Genomic DNA, 14,509 nt, shown 5'->3' on the forward strand with positions numbered 1-14,509 from the left:
GATTTGCCAACTTGTCTACCAACCTGTTTGGGACCTCCTCCACAAAATAAACCTCCAAGATACCCTCGCTCGACGACTCATATCGCGTTGCCGCAGGTCATAGACTATACCATTTACCGGACCTTTTGTTCTGATCCCAATGCTTTCATTCCATTTGCCTTGACCCTCCATTACTGTTTGTTTCTCTATATGTCATCGACATGTTGCCCTCCCTAGACTTTTTGTATTCGACCCCTCTTATACCTTATCCCATTGCCATTACCTTGTCGTGTTCCTTTACCAAGGCGCTAACTACCCTTTTAACACTTGCTCCAAAGTGCACTCCGCTACGGTCCTGCTAGGAATGGCAGCATCCAGAGAGATCATGCGCACTATGCTGCATGATATGTTTTTAGCAGCGACAAGAGAAAGATGCATTGCGAAAATAGGAATAGGTTTGGCTTCCGTTCGGACGAACGATGAACGATGGAAGACGTGGATACAAAGACAAGAATGAAAGAGATGCAGGACCAAAGGATCTCAAGTCTAGTCTTGAGCGATCAGTTCTCCCAACCATTCTTCAACAGGTGGTTCTTGACCTGGCAAAAAGTCGAATAGTTTGCCGTAACAAGAACTCGTCGGTGTATTGAAGTGTTTGTAAGGTTCGGTTGGAGAGATGCTCTGAGTAAATTTTGATTAGACGATCAGTAACAAAGCAATCTAGGATTCTGGAGGGCGAACAGTATGTTTACCTTTCCACATCGATAGCACAAATGAGAGCCACATTTGCCACAAGTCATCTGAGGACAATCAAGCGAAAAGTATCAGCTCGCACCGACGAGGGTGGTTCGGGGCAAAAGAGACTAAAGTACTCACATGATTACATCCTGCAGATTTCTCGATTGGGATTGAACACCCTGGGCAGCGCGTCGAATGTTGATCCAGCCATTCTTGCAACGCTTTCTCCTCTTCAAACGCCTGTACGAGTCGTTTCAAATTTGCAGAACCGTAGCGTTGTTCGAGAGTCTTGCGTTCGAGTTCAGTCGCTGCGAGGTACTGAGTCACGATCTGATTCGATTGTGGTAACGAACATGGGTTGCGAGTCCCATGCCATCCTTTGCGACAAAAGACGCAGTAGGCAAAGTTGCACGCGACACACACTCGTAGTTTGTCTTCGTCAAGTTTCGGAGTCGCAGCTTGACACGTTTCTCGAGGACAGAACGAGATACTGGGATCTTTTGAGGGGAAAGCGAAACCGCCGGAGCGGATGGGAGAGGTCAGAGGTTGCGCAAATGATCGTCGTCACTAGCTGTTTTCGTTGGAGCTTACCGGATTCGACCCGATACTTTTCTCGCAACCACTCGAACCTCTTGCTCGATTCGGGCCCACACAAGGATTCGACTTCCTTTGCAGTGACTCGACCTGGTTTGTCCCGTTCGAACTCCTCGTCGAGTTTACCCCCATTCGTCTTTTCCCATTTCGATCGGAGCGTGACACATTCGATTGCAGGACACGCGACGGTCCTGACCATGCCCTCGGTGATCAACAGGTCAAAGTAGTCGCGGAGGCACGGTTTGCAGAACGTGCACCCGCACGATTCGATTCGAACACAATTGGTCCCTTTGCGAGGGGAGAAACAGAGGGGACACTCGTGAGAATGATTGTCGAACGCGTCGGATGCACTCGCACGATCGTATGCGACGAGGAGGTCGGAGAGCAGGGCCGGGTGGGGATTTTGTAGAGAAGGGCGTTCTTGCTCTATTACGATCGGATCTTTAAGCGAGAGGGTCGAGAAGAAATCGGACGAAGTGGAAGACACGAGTTCGACTATGCTGAACAAGCACTCGTCTCCGTCGTAAACTGTTGCCGTACAAGATCGAGTCAGTTCGAGCCGTACGGGCAGCTTTGGTGCCAAGATTGAACAGGACCGACCTGAGTTGAGCCTGTTTTCCGCGTATCTACATCGCTCGGGACTGAGCCAGTCGTGCTTGGACGAGAGGACAATCTGGGCAGGACCGGCCTGATGCGGGTACTCTGGCGGCAATTCGATCGAGAGGGTCAGAGGGGGGAGATAGCGCAACTCGAGGTGCTTGACGCGATTAGGAACATCTGTCAGGGACAGATTGTCAAGCGAGGGCGCAAGGTCGAGGGTCGGCGGCGGAGGGGTACGAGGCCGGGGCACGATCGATATGCGAGGCGTTTTCGAGTGCGAGAGTGGGATCGCTGTCGGTGTCGACGGACAAGGGCCATCTGCAAGTCGGGGTCGCGCAGGAGCGGATCTGTCGCGGGGCGAGGTGTGCGGCGAGTTGGTGGCGACGGATGGAGAGGCAGAGCGAGTCCCTCTCCCTCGCTTCGATTTCGATGACCGAGACTGGATCACAGTGGGTGACGTTCTCGCGGATGGGCTGGGCGGTACGATGGGTCCGCTTCGGGTCGAGTCAGGTCGAGTGGCGGCGGGAGCAGGCGCGAGAGGGACCGCGTCAGTGCAGATGACGACTTGTGGTTGGTCAAAGTCGACTTTGACAGTGATCACGAGCACGAGAGTTCCGTCTGGCCGCTCGGTGCGGCTAGTCACCGCGTCCGGCAAGATTGACTGTCGTTGCAACTTGTCGTTAGCTCGGAATGCTCAGCACGGAACAGATCAGCGCACCTCGAAGGCAAGTAGTTCATCCTCGAGTCGGTCATTCAGCATAGAGCGAAAGGGGTGGAAAGAGACGCTCAAGAGGAGATCTCGGCGGCCAAATCTTGCGTGCGCGTTCTTGTCTTCCTCCACTTCGCTCGCTCTCGCCACGACAACCTCGGATCTGCCCGGTGATCATCGAGGCCGACTCACACGACCACCTAGACCCGCCTGACATGCTCGCGTCCAGCCCCATGCCGTCTTCGCAGTGCCACGACCTGAAATCGCAAAGTCTTGGCATCCGCTCCACTTGCCGCTGACAACGTCCCCTCTCGCTCTCGAGCGCACGCCATCGACCTAGATATACTCACACTTGTACGCTGAATGACAACGTGTGACTCGCTCTGTCCTCACACATTTGCGATTTCACCGCCTCGACCTCGTCCGCTGCCTCGATCACTCGACGTCGACTCGGCGCAGCACATGTTCACAGACGAACTCGCTGTCTCGTTTCCTCCAGAAGAACACCAGTTCACCTAGACATTTCCCTTGATGTTTCAACATGATCCGACCAACTCGAAGTACATTCGTCAAGGTGCACATCTACACTACTGTGCACGTCTTACAGCGGGCAATCCGAAACGACCAGGTCAGACTCCTTCGACAGCGGGAACATGACCTCGGTCGCTCTCGCGTCCGACGCGGACATTCGCGACCCCGAACGGCTGCGCCCGTCGAACCGCGATCGTACTCGAGTTACTGCATGGCGCAGACAGCCTACGCCCACGCGACTTGGACCAGACGGGCGCCATCAAACGGGGCAAAGAATAGCAACATGCACGCCGAGCTATTTTTGCGTCGGTTGGCCCGCGATTATGCCCCACTCGGGAAGGTCTCGATCAATATGGACTTTCAGGGCCAGCGTTCCCGCATCTGCGATCTATCTCGAGCAGTTGGCCCCTCTCCGCCATCCGAAATCGCTTCGCTGCGCGCGTCAAACTCGCTCTCTTCAGTCTACCACCCTTCCAGGCCTCGGCACGTGCAGAGATGAACGACGCCGCCAAGAAACGCGGCCGCAAGCTGAACGACGAACTACCCCCCTCGGTGAGCTGCTTGTCATCGAGTGCTGCGTGCTCCTATGCCCATCGTCCGCTGTCGCTCACCCGAAACGATGCCCACTCAGCGTTCGCGCGATGTCCAACGAGCGTTCCGCGCCCGTCGTGCTGCGCACCTCGCGAACCTCGAAGCGCGCAACTCGTGGCTCGAGCAAGAGGTCGAAGCGCTGCGCGCTCGCGTCGGACTCTTCTCGGGACAGTATGCAACCGGTCCTCCACCGCGAGAGATCGAACCCGACTACGACGGCGTGAGCGAAGTTGGACGCGTGAGGGGCAGCAACCGGCGCACGCTCAAGGGCGCAGCGAGGAAGGGCAAGTTGGGGACAGACGACTCGGTCGAGACACTCGACTGGATGGACAACTTTGCGGCGAGCGGGTCGGGATCGACGCACGATAGCGGGAACGAATTCCACCGTCAGCACCACTCGCCGCACGTCTCGACCGACGCGCCATTCGCCCTTCCGACCTTGCACGACGACTCGCCTCCCTCTCGTTCGCCTCAGTCGCTTCCAGACGAAGGACCTTTGTTCCCGCTGCCCCAAACCGCCTCGCCTCCGAGTTATGGCGTGTACTTTGTGCCGAAAGGCTCAGAGCAAGCTTCCTACGTCGGCACGACCACGATGCCTCCAGCTTTCAACCAAGATCTCCCTGCGCCGCCTCGACCGACAGCCAGTTCGAGCTTCTCTCCTACGGGCAGTCATCACGTCCACAACAACGCGCTTGCGTTCGCTCCGATCGCCTCGCCGGACTCGTTCTCGTCCGTCACGTCGTCCACCGCGAGCATGCGACTGACGGCGACTCCACCGATGGGGTCTCAGCAGGGATCTTACCAAGCCAACCCTCGCGATGAGGCCAAGCGAACGTTCAGCATGTTTCACCGGGCTATTAGCCGCACGTTCGGGAAAGGCCTCGACGCGCATGGAACGTATTTGCCGTCTCCGAGTCGCTCGAACTCTTGGCCTTGTACATCAAAGGATCCCGAACCCAACCCCCTACAGTCTTCGTCGTCGTCGTCGTCCTTGTCGCCGCAGCAACCACCGCTACCAGTCATCCGTTTGCCACGGTTCTCGTCGGGTCTGCCTGGAGTAGCGACCTCGACCTCGCCAGCGTCGACCGACACATACCTGCACATCACGAAAGTGTTTGAATACTTTGCGCCGTTCCTACTCTCGCAGCACTCTTCATCTGCGACGACATCTGCTGCTGCCTCGTCCGGTTCGGGTTCGGGTTCTGGTGCTCATTCAGGATCAATCCCACTCCCACCTCGACTCGATCCACAACAACTCGCAAACTTGTTGCACGCGCAGGAACAACGACCAATCACGACCGACCCCAACTCGTTCGACTTTGCTCAACCACCTACGTGTCTGTTCCTACCTGCCATGTCGAGTGCGGGTTCGAACGCTCTGCACGGTGTATCGCCCTCGCTTGCTCGCAAGGAGATCTACTTGTTCTCGGACGCGGTCAGTCAGGTTCGAAGGGATCTCGATTCAATTGGATGGAGGCAGTGAAAAACAACGTTGTCTTGACAATCTGAGTGACGGGGTCCGGCTTCGTTGGCATGTGAATAGACTTGCTCTTGATCTTGCGACAAATTATACCATATCAAAAGACACTTTCTCGAATTGCATTTACCTATCGTCACGACTTGATGCATTCCCTGAGAGTGGCAGAGAGCAGGCTGGATACTTTGGGTGACTCTGCTCATGGTGACGGGAAATATGCTAGCTATCAGGAATCGATTACTGTATGCGGTCGAATTTGATCAAGTTGAAAATGCAAGGATCCAACTCCTTGTTCGCTACCGCTGCGCACGACGGTCTCCTCCCCGCCCCCGGCTTGCGAGTCTTCTCTGCGCGTGGCACGAGCTCTCGCCCGCTCGAGGACGTCGATCGAGTTCCGCGCCAAGCCATCAATACTTGACAGGGGGGAACCCTTCACAGACTCCCGGACCATACTAGGCAGGCCTCCGGCGCCACAAACCTACACAAAGACAACGTGAGCATACTCTACAACCGCGTGCTCTGGTGAACGCTGACGCATGACGGGTATGCAGGTTCGAGAAAAGGACACACGAAACACGCGCGGATCATGGCCACGGTCGACGTTAGTCACAGGCCACGCACGACAGAGTTCTCAAAGACCTCGTGGTCGACCGGAATCAAGAGATATGCGAGCAAGTCACCGTTCCTTGCCTCGATTCCTTCTTCCTGACCCAGGGATTTGACCGCTCGAAGACACTTTCCGTTCTGCAAACAGAGAAACACCTCAACTTTTATCGACTTCATCTCACGTTCTTCACTCTCGTGCCTCTCGTCGCGTCGGCCATATTTTACGCTTCGAACGGACCCCGACCCGAGAACCAAATCGCATTCGTTGATTGCGTTTTCATGTGCTACTCGGCCATGACCGCGTGTGGACTCGCGACCGTGCTCTTCCTCGACCTGACCGTTTGGCAGCAAGTTATCCTCTTTGTGCGCTTTTCCATCAACCTGTCTCTCTTTGCTGTTTGATCTCTGACTCGTCCTCTCTGTAGATCCTGACTACCGTGGGGTCCTTGTCGTTCGTCTCGATAGTCGTCATTCTCGTTCGAAGGTGTGTCGATCTACTGCGCAAGAACTATCCCGGACTATCGCTAAATCCAAGTTTAACTCTGTAGACGCTTCTTCCGGAAACGTTTCCGCCATCTTCTCGCGCACAGTCGTCAGTTGCCCTCCTTTACTATCGACCTGATTCACCCTACTCACGCAAGCGCTCGTTCTATTCCAGCTGTCGTGCGTCAACGCGTCAAAGCGCTCGCCAAAACACCCCGCGCTAGTGAAACCGTAGAAAAGCCCACTAGGCGCATCGTGCGGTTCCCAGGGGCAACCCATCTAAACACTCCGGTTGACCACCAACAACAGCGAGAGATGATCTCTGCTTCCCCCGACGCGGGCCACAACGACTCGAGTGAATGACGCCCAACCCCCGACACCGCACACGATGTGCGGTTGCGCCGTCAGCGCGCCCTCTCGTTCGCTTCGACAGTCGGCACACCGAATCATCGAGTACCGCTCGCTCGCACTCGCTCGATGCAATCCGAGTCGAGCCCGCAAGCGATTCGAGAAGATTTCGGAGGGTTCCCAAACCCGGTCACGATTGCGACAACCTATCTCGCATCTCTCGTGCGCAAGATCGTGGTTGATCGTTCTCGGCGAGACGAACACTTCCCTCGCACTTCGACCCTCATCTCGACTCGATCGGGAAATGCTCCCGCTGTGAACGCTGTCGGTGACTCGCGAACAGGACTCGCTAGAAAAGTTAGCTACATCTCGTTCAACACCGAAGTTGGGCGCAATTCAAAGTTCTTGCGACTCACTTCGGAACAGCAAGAGGAAATCGGGGGAGTCGAGTACAGGGTACATCTTCTCGCGATGAATCCTTTTTCCTTGGGTTCCTTGATACTGATGAACAAGATCTCGACAGGCACTCTCGCTCCTGCTCAAGATTGTGATCGGCTACTGGCTCTTCCTGCAACTCGTCGCAGTCGTCACAATCGCGCCCTGGCTCACCTATTCGAAGACGTACCAGAACGTGTTCGGCCCTCGAGATGCGAGAAAGATCAACCCGACTTGGTTCTCGTTCTTCCTCGTGTTCTCGGCGTTTGGCAACAACGGCATGAGCGTCGTCGATGATTCGATGGTTCCGTTCCAGAAAGCGTACTGGCTCTTGATCGTCACGGCTATCCTCGTACTCGCAGGAAACACCGCTCTGCCCGTCTTGTGAGTTTTTTTCCCTTTCTCAGACGCCAACGGTCTGTCGCTTGAAATAGCTGACGCGCTCGTTCCGCCACAGTCTTCGGTTCACTATGTATGTCTCGAGTCCGAGAGACTCCCCTCGCTTCGTTGAATAATTCTAATACTGTTCTGTTGCAGCTGGTTCGCATCAAAGCTAGTCCCCCGCGCATCTCGTGCCCAAGAGACGCTGCAGTTTCTGCTCGACCATCCTCGTCGATGCTACATTTACCTATTCCCTGCTCAGTAAGTTTCATCTTTGGGAGGCAAATTTGACAGAACTTACCGTCTCGCCCTCTTCTCCCGCGATAGCCAAACCTGGTTCCTTGTGTTCCTACTCATACTTTTCAACGGGATCGATTGGCTCTTCTTCTGGGTTCTCGACATTGGCAATCCTCTGGTTGACGCCCTATCTCCTGGAGTTGTTCGTTTTGAGCTCTCTAAGGCTTTCAGTGACTCGAGGGGCTGACGTGATTTGCTATATACAGCGATGTATCGATGGTCTCTTTCAGGCGTTGGCGGTCAGAACCGCTGGGTTTGCAATTGTCAACCTTGGCGCCGTCGCTCCTGCCCTCCAATTCACCTTTGCCGTGATGATGTACATTGTACGTAGTCGCGCGATTCCCCTGATCCTATCCGCTGCTTCCAGCTAGTTCACCATCGACGCTCCTCCACTCAGTCTGCATACCCTATCGCGGTATCCGTCAGGTCGACCAACGTGTACGAAGACCAATCGGTCGGCGTGCACGAAACCGAGGACGATGAAGACGAATTTGAGGCTTCGTTCCAACAAGACGATCGTCCTCCTTCGGCCTACATCCTGAGTCATGTACGCCGGCAACTCTCGTTCGATATCGGGTTCTTGACCCTCGCGGTCTTTCTCCTGTGCGTTTTCGAACGTCATCGAATTGGATCTCAAGATTGGAGGTACGTTTTTCTTCTTCTTCGCGCAAACTCAATATGCTGAGGTTCGCTGATACCTGCTCTTTCGTTTGCGGTAACGATTCAGCGAGGTTTCGATCTTTTCCCTCATGTTTGAGATCCTTTCTGCGTACGGATGCGTCGGTCTCTCGCTCGGAAACAACCTGGTGAGTTATTGACAGAACCATCACTTGATCTCGATCTCGGGCTTGACCGACCCACCCTTCGAATGGAGACTGATATGGATGTTCTGAACTCGATTCCATGTAAAATCAAAAAGAATTCGGCGTCCCTTTCGAATGTACTCAGGACCTTGTCGAAACTCGTCCTCGTCGCGACGATGGTTCGAGGCAGACATCGAGGTCTGCCCGTCAGAATCGATCGGTCAATCATGTTGCCTTCCGAATTCGAAACTGCTGGTGAAGGCAACGACGAATACGAAGTCGAATGATCAAGCCGGACGAGCGGGACACTTTTTGGCAAGGAACGGTACGAGGGTTGTTAGGAGAAAGGTGAGATTTCCACGAGGGTTGGGTTGCATGTTGACTGGCGAGAACTACGAGGTTTCAAGGCAGCGAGTCAGCTCAAGTCGAAGAACTTCACCGTGACTGCCAAGCGACTGTCAAGATCTTCTCCCTACTCTGTGTCAGCAATGTCATTCATGTTTGACCCTCCAGTCAATGAAAGCCAGGGAGAAGGCAAGGAGAGAAAGTTTCGGATAGACAATCGCGCATCTTCAGTTTCCTGAGAAAGGTTGCTCGCCATCATTAAAGCTCAAACAAGAGCTCATGCTTACGAAGGGCAATGCGACGAATGCGCGAGTAGGCCAAAAAAAAATTGGGCCGAGCAGGGAATTGAACCCTGGACCTCTCCCAAGCGACTGCGAAAGCCCTAAGGGAGAATCATGCGACTAGACCACACGGCCTTCGATGACAGGCGCCCAAAACCTGCGTATATATACTGTGAAACTATATTGAGCAACAGAAGCTTTCAGCCATCTCTGCACTTCGCCAAGGCGAACACTTGTCGAGGCTCAACAAGCGTGTGCACACTCTCCCAGCTCGCTCTTCCGCCGTGCGACATCACGACAGCCTGCATTTCAGCTAGATCAGGAGAGAATTCTGGATCCATACAAAACTGACTAGGGTCTCCCTCTTTAGCCCTCTTCGTAGCCGCTCACATCGAAAATGTCTTCGAAGCGCAGTTCACGCGGTGAATTGCTTCCTCCAGACGCAGGTGGGAATAATCTTTCATCGCCCTGGGTAAGGAGTGAATCGTTGTTGAGGTCGACAGTCTCTTGCTCCCTTTCTTCAGTCTCCGTTCCCCCCCTGGCAATCGAAGCCAGAATACGATGCTACCGTGTATGCTTGTCAGCCCGACGAAAATCGAAATTAGCATGAGCCGGTGGTCCAGCTCACAATTCTTTTGGCGCCAATCACGCTTTCGAACAATCCAAGCAGCTCCTCCGTTGACTTGCCTTCGATACTGGACCTACCGTGTCTCGTTAGGAGTGTAGAGGCGTCGACTTCATTGAGCATTGGTGAGAGTCGAAGCAGATCTCCTTCGAGCTGAAATTCACAGGAAACGCTCATTATGTTAGTGAAGATCTTTGTTGACGCTCGGGCGGAGCCAGGCAAATGGCACTCACCAGATCAGGATCATCAGGTAGCCAGTGCTCGTTCTCCGAGTCACCTTCAGCAAGTGTCGCAGGGTTTTCGTCTCGAGTCCGGCTTGCGACAAAATCGGCAAACCTTCTCGTGAGATAGGCAGAGTCTTCTGCATCCTTCGAGCACACAAGGTCTATCGAGCATGTCGAGCCTTGCACTTTGAGGTTGGAGACTGCCTGGGCAAGCTCGTTCATACAGCTGAGGACAACAGCCGTGTACGAGTTCGGTCGCACGGAGGTCGACGTTTTCGTACGCTGTTGTTCCTCGAAAATGACGAGCATGTGGTCATAGCGTTCGGAGAAACGTAGCATTGTCGCCAGGATTGATTCTCGACGCATGGCCTGCGAGTTGACTGGATCTAGTCGCACAGCGTTTCCGATGAGGTCAGTCAGCTTGAAGTACAAGGTACAAGCTGTCCCGGTGAGGATGAGGTGCGGATCTTGCTGAGTAAAGCGGGAAGTTGGATAGCGCGAGGGCCGATGCACAAGCTTGAATCCCGCTTGTTCGAGAGCCAAGCAAAGCGAACGTCGCTGCAGCAGAAGATCAAATAGAACGACACGGAGCAGCGAGCTGGGTCTTGTTGCGGAAGTCTCGAAGAGGAATGTAGGAACATCAAACGGGGCGGGGCGAAGCTGAAGCTCGGGCGTGAGGGCCTGTGTATTCGCGACAGTCGGGAGAGGCGTGTGCACCTTAGCGGGAGAGCATTCGTATTTTGTCGGATCAGACCGCCCTCGCGAAGCCAAGAAGGTGTTCAAAGATTCGGAGAGCCGAGTAGCGGAGACCGAATCGATTAACGCCGCTGTCCTTTCGTCGACGGATGCCTTGCCTTCCTCTCGATTCCGATGTGGCGTCGAGATTGCCGGCAAGTGCTCTTTGCTTTCCACTTCGCCGGTAAGCGAGTCACCATTGACAGCACGGCTACTGACTTCTTCATAGGCGCCGGAGTTGACCAAGAAGCCAGGATCGAGACACGCTTCGGCAATGATCAGTGGAGACGAAGAATCGGCATCGTGCTGAACAGCTTCAAACTCGTCGGGTAACTTCGTGCAGCTGTGATCCGAAGCAGTCCAGGCGGAAGAGGCAGGATCTGTAGCGGCGGATGCCTCCAGGGGAAGAGAGATGGCTCTGCGTCTGTAAAGGGTGTATGGAGGAGGGGTTGATTTGAGAAAAGTGTCAAGCGGGTCGATAGGGGCTTTCGGCAATACCGGGATAGAATCTGAACAAGCTTTGACGTTCTCATGGATCGTCTGTTCGTTCGGGGTTCCGCTTTGTCGCTCAGAGCGGACCTGGTGGTACAGCTCGAACGGGTTCTGCGGGGATGTACGAGAAAGGTGACGTAGTCTGTCCGCTTCTGCAGAGACTTCTTGTTCGCGTTTGTCTTGGAAGGATACTTCAAGCGAGTCGACCAAGCGGTCCCTGATCAATCTTGCAGCTCGTCTCCTGTCGCGCTCCAATGCGCGCTCCTCGTCAGATCTACCGAACGGATTCGGTAGATTCGCAGATTTGTCCGAAAAGGGATTCCACCCGAGTCGGTCGAGCGAGCATTGAGATTGGGACGTATACGGAGAGAGGGCAGCGAGAGACGGCAGTTGGACGGGTTCGAGCATCGCTAGATTGCTGAGAAGACCTGTAAGTAAGCAGTGCTCAGTCCTAGTGGTGAGTTTGGTCCTCAAGTCAAGTACAGACAGGCAACTTGCCCTTTGCGCGACCAAGCTTCATACTATCCCTTTCTTCCTTAGTCAGCTCCGTGCTAGTTTGTTCCGGCTCGAGTGTAGGCGTTCGCGAAGGTTCATCTCGCGCGAGGGTTGAGATCGGACGGATGACATCGGATACCTCGATAGCCACAGCATGTTCCGGACAAGGATCCGCATTGGACTGGCGCACGCTTGGCAGTAAAGTCCGCTGGTCGATCGGCGGCAGGTGCGGCAGTTCTGAGAACACAGGCCTAGCCTGTATACCCCGCCAGAGAGACGTCAGCCGTAATGCTCGGAAAATGCATTGTGCCGTTGCGAGACTCGCCAGCTTTCGGCTAGTAGTCTCTACCTCCTTCTCGAGATCCTCTACGAAGATCCGGTCGCTGTTCTTGGCCTGCTTGATCGCACGAGACAGCTTCTTGCGACACTGCTTGACCATGTCCATCTCGTTCTGTGTCATTTTCAAGCCTGAAAGCCTGTGCAATGTGCATGCGCAGAGCCAAGTCAGGTGTCGAGCTGACGAGGAAACGAGGGAACTCGCGAACCCGAGGTCGCTTGGTTCTCTGCACTCGTCTACCAAGTCTTTGTCGACATCATTTAAAGCGAGCATGTGTGCATAGGAGGAAGGGAACAGTTGAGAGAGAGAAGACGCCAAGGTCGGCAACGGCTGGGGTTTGATCGCCTCTCTTTGAGCTCGGGTCAAGTATACCGACTTGGACAATTTCGGTGGTAGCAGAATTGACGCTGCGGATCCTGATGCAATCAGTCCATCATGTTGTATCTGACATCGCCCATCGAGAGAAATACTTGCCTGTCTTGGACTCCAGAGCATACGATGCATCTGCCTCTTTACTCGCGCGCTTGATTCTGGCCCTATGAGACCTGATTTTCTCCGCTTGAGCCTTGGATAGCGTCCATGACGGGAGTTGCGTATCGTGATCAAGTTTGCGCTCGATCGATTCGAGCGTGCGCTGCTTGGTCCTCTGATCCTGAAACTCGATCTGCTGGTAATCATGATCGCGTGTGAGAGTAGCTCGGTCGATTCTGATCGGCGCGAGGGCAGCCGTGGTGAGTGTATCGAGGGTCGAGTCGAAAGGAGGCAGAATCGCGGCCGCGATTTGACGGACAGCTTGCGACTCGGACTCTGACATGTAGCTATAGGGAGTATTCATGGCAATCCAACGACGTCTGAGCTAGGTGGGCTGGTAAAAGCACCACGACGAGAGAGACAGCGGGCGTGTGTGTGATCTTGTCCTCGATTGGTCTGACTTTCCAGTAAGCTGTTGAGCCGGCTCTCGGGGCAGTCGCTGAAGGACCTTTGAGGTGAATGTAGAGGCGAGTCAAGCGGCAGCTGAAATCAGGTGTATTGAGTCCCTGGACGAATCTAGTCAGGGGTTCAGATGCAGATGCCCCACGCGACGTTTGCTTCCTGAATATTAACCCTATAGTCTACGCTTACAAAAAGGTCAATAGCTATTACTTATCTCTATTCCAGTTGATCCCTTGCAGTGCAAATATCATGGATCCTTTCCGCTCGACCCTTCCGAGCCGCACAGCCTTTGGATTCAATCCTGGTAACTAGTGGTGGACTTGCGCAAGTTCTCGAGGACGGCCCTCTACGCCACACCTGGTCAATTCGGCTTCATAGGTCCAAAGCTTTACCTTTCTTCATGCTTGCTCGACCGCCAATCGCTCTCGGGTCACACGCAATGCCAATGACAAGAATCAGCCGCGAGAGTCTGGATGTCATCCTTCACACCGCCCTGAGACCTTCCGCCGCCACACTACATACTCCTTGTGTCGCTTCAACTATCGGTCCTCCAATCGGGATCGACGATCCTTGCAGCTTCGAAGGCACGGTCACAGACTCTTCTCGCTGCTTCAAGTCGGTAATCGCGAGCGTTCGTCGTGCTGAAGCTCAGCTCCCCTGCGACGTCACAAGGATTACCTAGCTCTCGTGTTGGCTCGAAGGCTTTGCCTATCACCCTTGAGTCGACTGAGAACTCGCGAGCAATGCCAAAGACGAGGCACCCCGTTGTGAATAAGCGGGTGCTCCCAATTTGTTGCGATTGACAGAGAGCCCCGACGCACTTTGCGAGTCCACAATTAGGCAGGTGCTGCTTCGGACGAACACTTGAAGACGTTACAATGGCATGGAGAGCCTGTCGGAGGTCCTGAGCGACTTGAAGATCACCACTGTCGACATACACCGGCGTGCTAACACAGTATGTCCAACGTGCTGTTATCAGATTCCATGCTTGATGAAGCTCGAAGTGAGAAGCGTCCTTCTCGTCGAGTTCTGCCTAGAGCCATGCAGCCATTAAAAAATGGAAGTGCGCACGCGCCTCGGAACGTCGAAGATTTCGTATGCCCAAGTGTCTGGCTGTACTGTGATGCAATTATCATAGAGTTTTTATATGGCGGCGCTTTCATCGAAGGCCGTGTGGTCTAGTCGCATGATTCTCCCTTAGGGCTTTCGCAGTCGCTTGGGAGAGGTCCAGGGTTCAATTCCCTGCTCGGCCCATTCTTTTGCTTCTCTCTCCTAATTTTGCCAGTGTGTTGGTGACACTGTTTTGCGAAACCGCGAAGACGCTCGGTAAACCACGTTTCTGCCGAGGTCTTGACACATTCAAGCTGAGAGATTGTGGAGAGAAGCCGCTTGCTGCTCGTAGACCGCTCTCAAGCTCACACTGCTCGATCGGCAATATCTTGATTTCCTCTCCCACCTGGAGAAGAGGTC

The 14,509-nt window shown here is 54.3% G+C and overlaps 3 protein-coding genes across 3 annotated transcripts; 1 reads left to right on the top strand and 2 right to left on the bottom strand.

Moving 5' to 3' along the window:
- Window positions 1-525: 525 nt before the first annotated feature.
- On the bottom strand, window positions 526-2,671 carry ITT1 (RBR-type E3 ubiquitin transferase; the record flags this gene model as incomplete). The annotated part of the gene is made up of 6 exons (XM_076679025.1): window positions 526-660; window positions 732-779; window positions 856-1,214; window positions 1,309-1,839; window positions 1,912-2,572; window positions 2,630-2,671. The coding sequence occupies 6 exons, from the start codon at window positions 2,669-2,671 to the stop codon at window positions 526-528; spliced, it is 1,776 nt and encodes a 591-aa protein (XP_076533785.1).
- A 975-nt stretch (window positions 2,672-3,646) lies between these two features.
- JCM15063_002696 (uncharacterized protein) lies at window positions 3,647-8,859 on the top strand (the record flags this gene model as incomplete). Its single annotated transcript, XM_076679026.1, has 15 exons — window positions 3,647-3,703; window positions 3,783-5,177; window positions 5,952-6,188; window positions 6,251-6,309; window positions 6,374-6,417; window positions 6,484-6,663; window positions 6,742-7,112; window positions 7,180-7,475; window positions 7,549-7,563; window positions 7,629-7,733; window positions 7,800-7,911; window positions 7,976-8,092; window positions 8,167-8,414; window positions 8,497-8,575; window positions 8,689-8,859. 15 exons carry the CDS (start codon window positions 3,647-3,649, stop codon window positions 8,857-8,859), a joined length of 3,486 nt encoding a protein of 1,161 aa, XP_076533786.1.
- A 705-nt stretch (window positions 8,860-9,564) lies between these two features.
- On the bottom strand, window positions 9,565-11,682 carry JCM15063_002697 (uncharacterized protein; the record flags this gene model as incomplete). Its single annotated transcript, XM_076679027.1, has 3 exons — window positions 9,565-9,762; window positions 9,827-9,976; window positions 10,057-11,682. The coding sequence occupies 3 exons, from the start codon at window positions 11,680-11,682 to the stop codon at window positions 9,565-9,567; spliced, it is 1,974 nt and encodes a 657-aa protein (XP_076533787.1).
- Between the last annotated feature and the right edge of the window lie 2,827 nt (window positions 11,683-14,509).

The sequence above is a fragment of the Sporobolomyces koalae genome (assembly GCF_050403365.1).
Source record: "Sporobolomyces koalae JCM15063 DNA, S_koalae_JCM15063T_v1_ctg19, whole genome shotgun sequence".
NCBI classification, from domain to species: Eukaryota; Fungi; Basidiomycota; class Microbotryomycetes; order Sporidiobolales; family Sporidiobolaceae; genus Sporobolomyces; species Sporobolomyces koalae.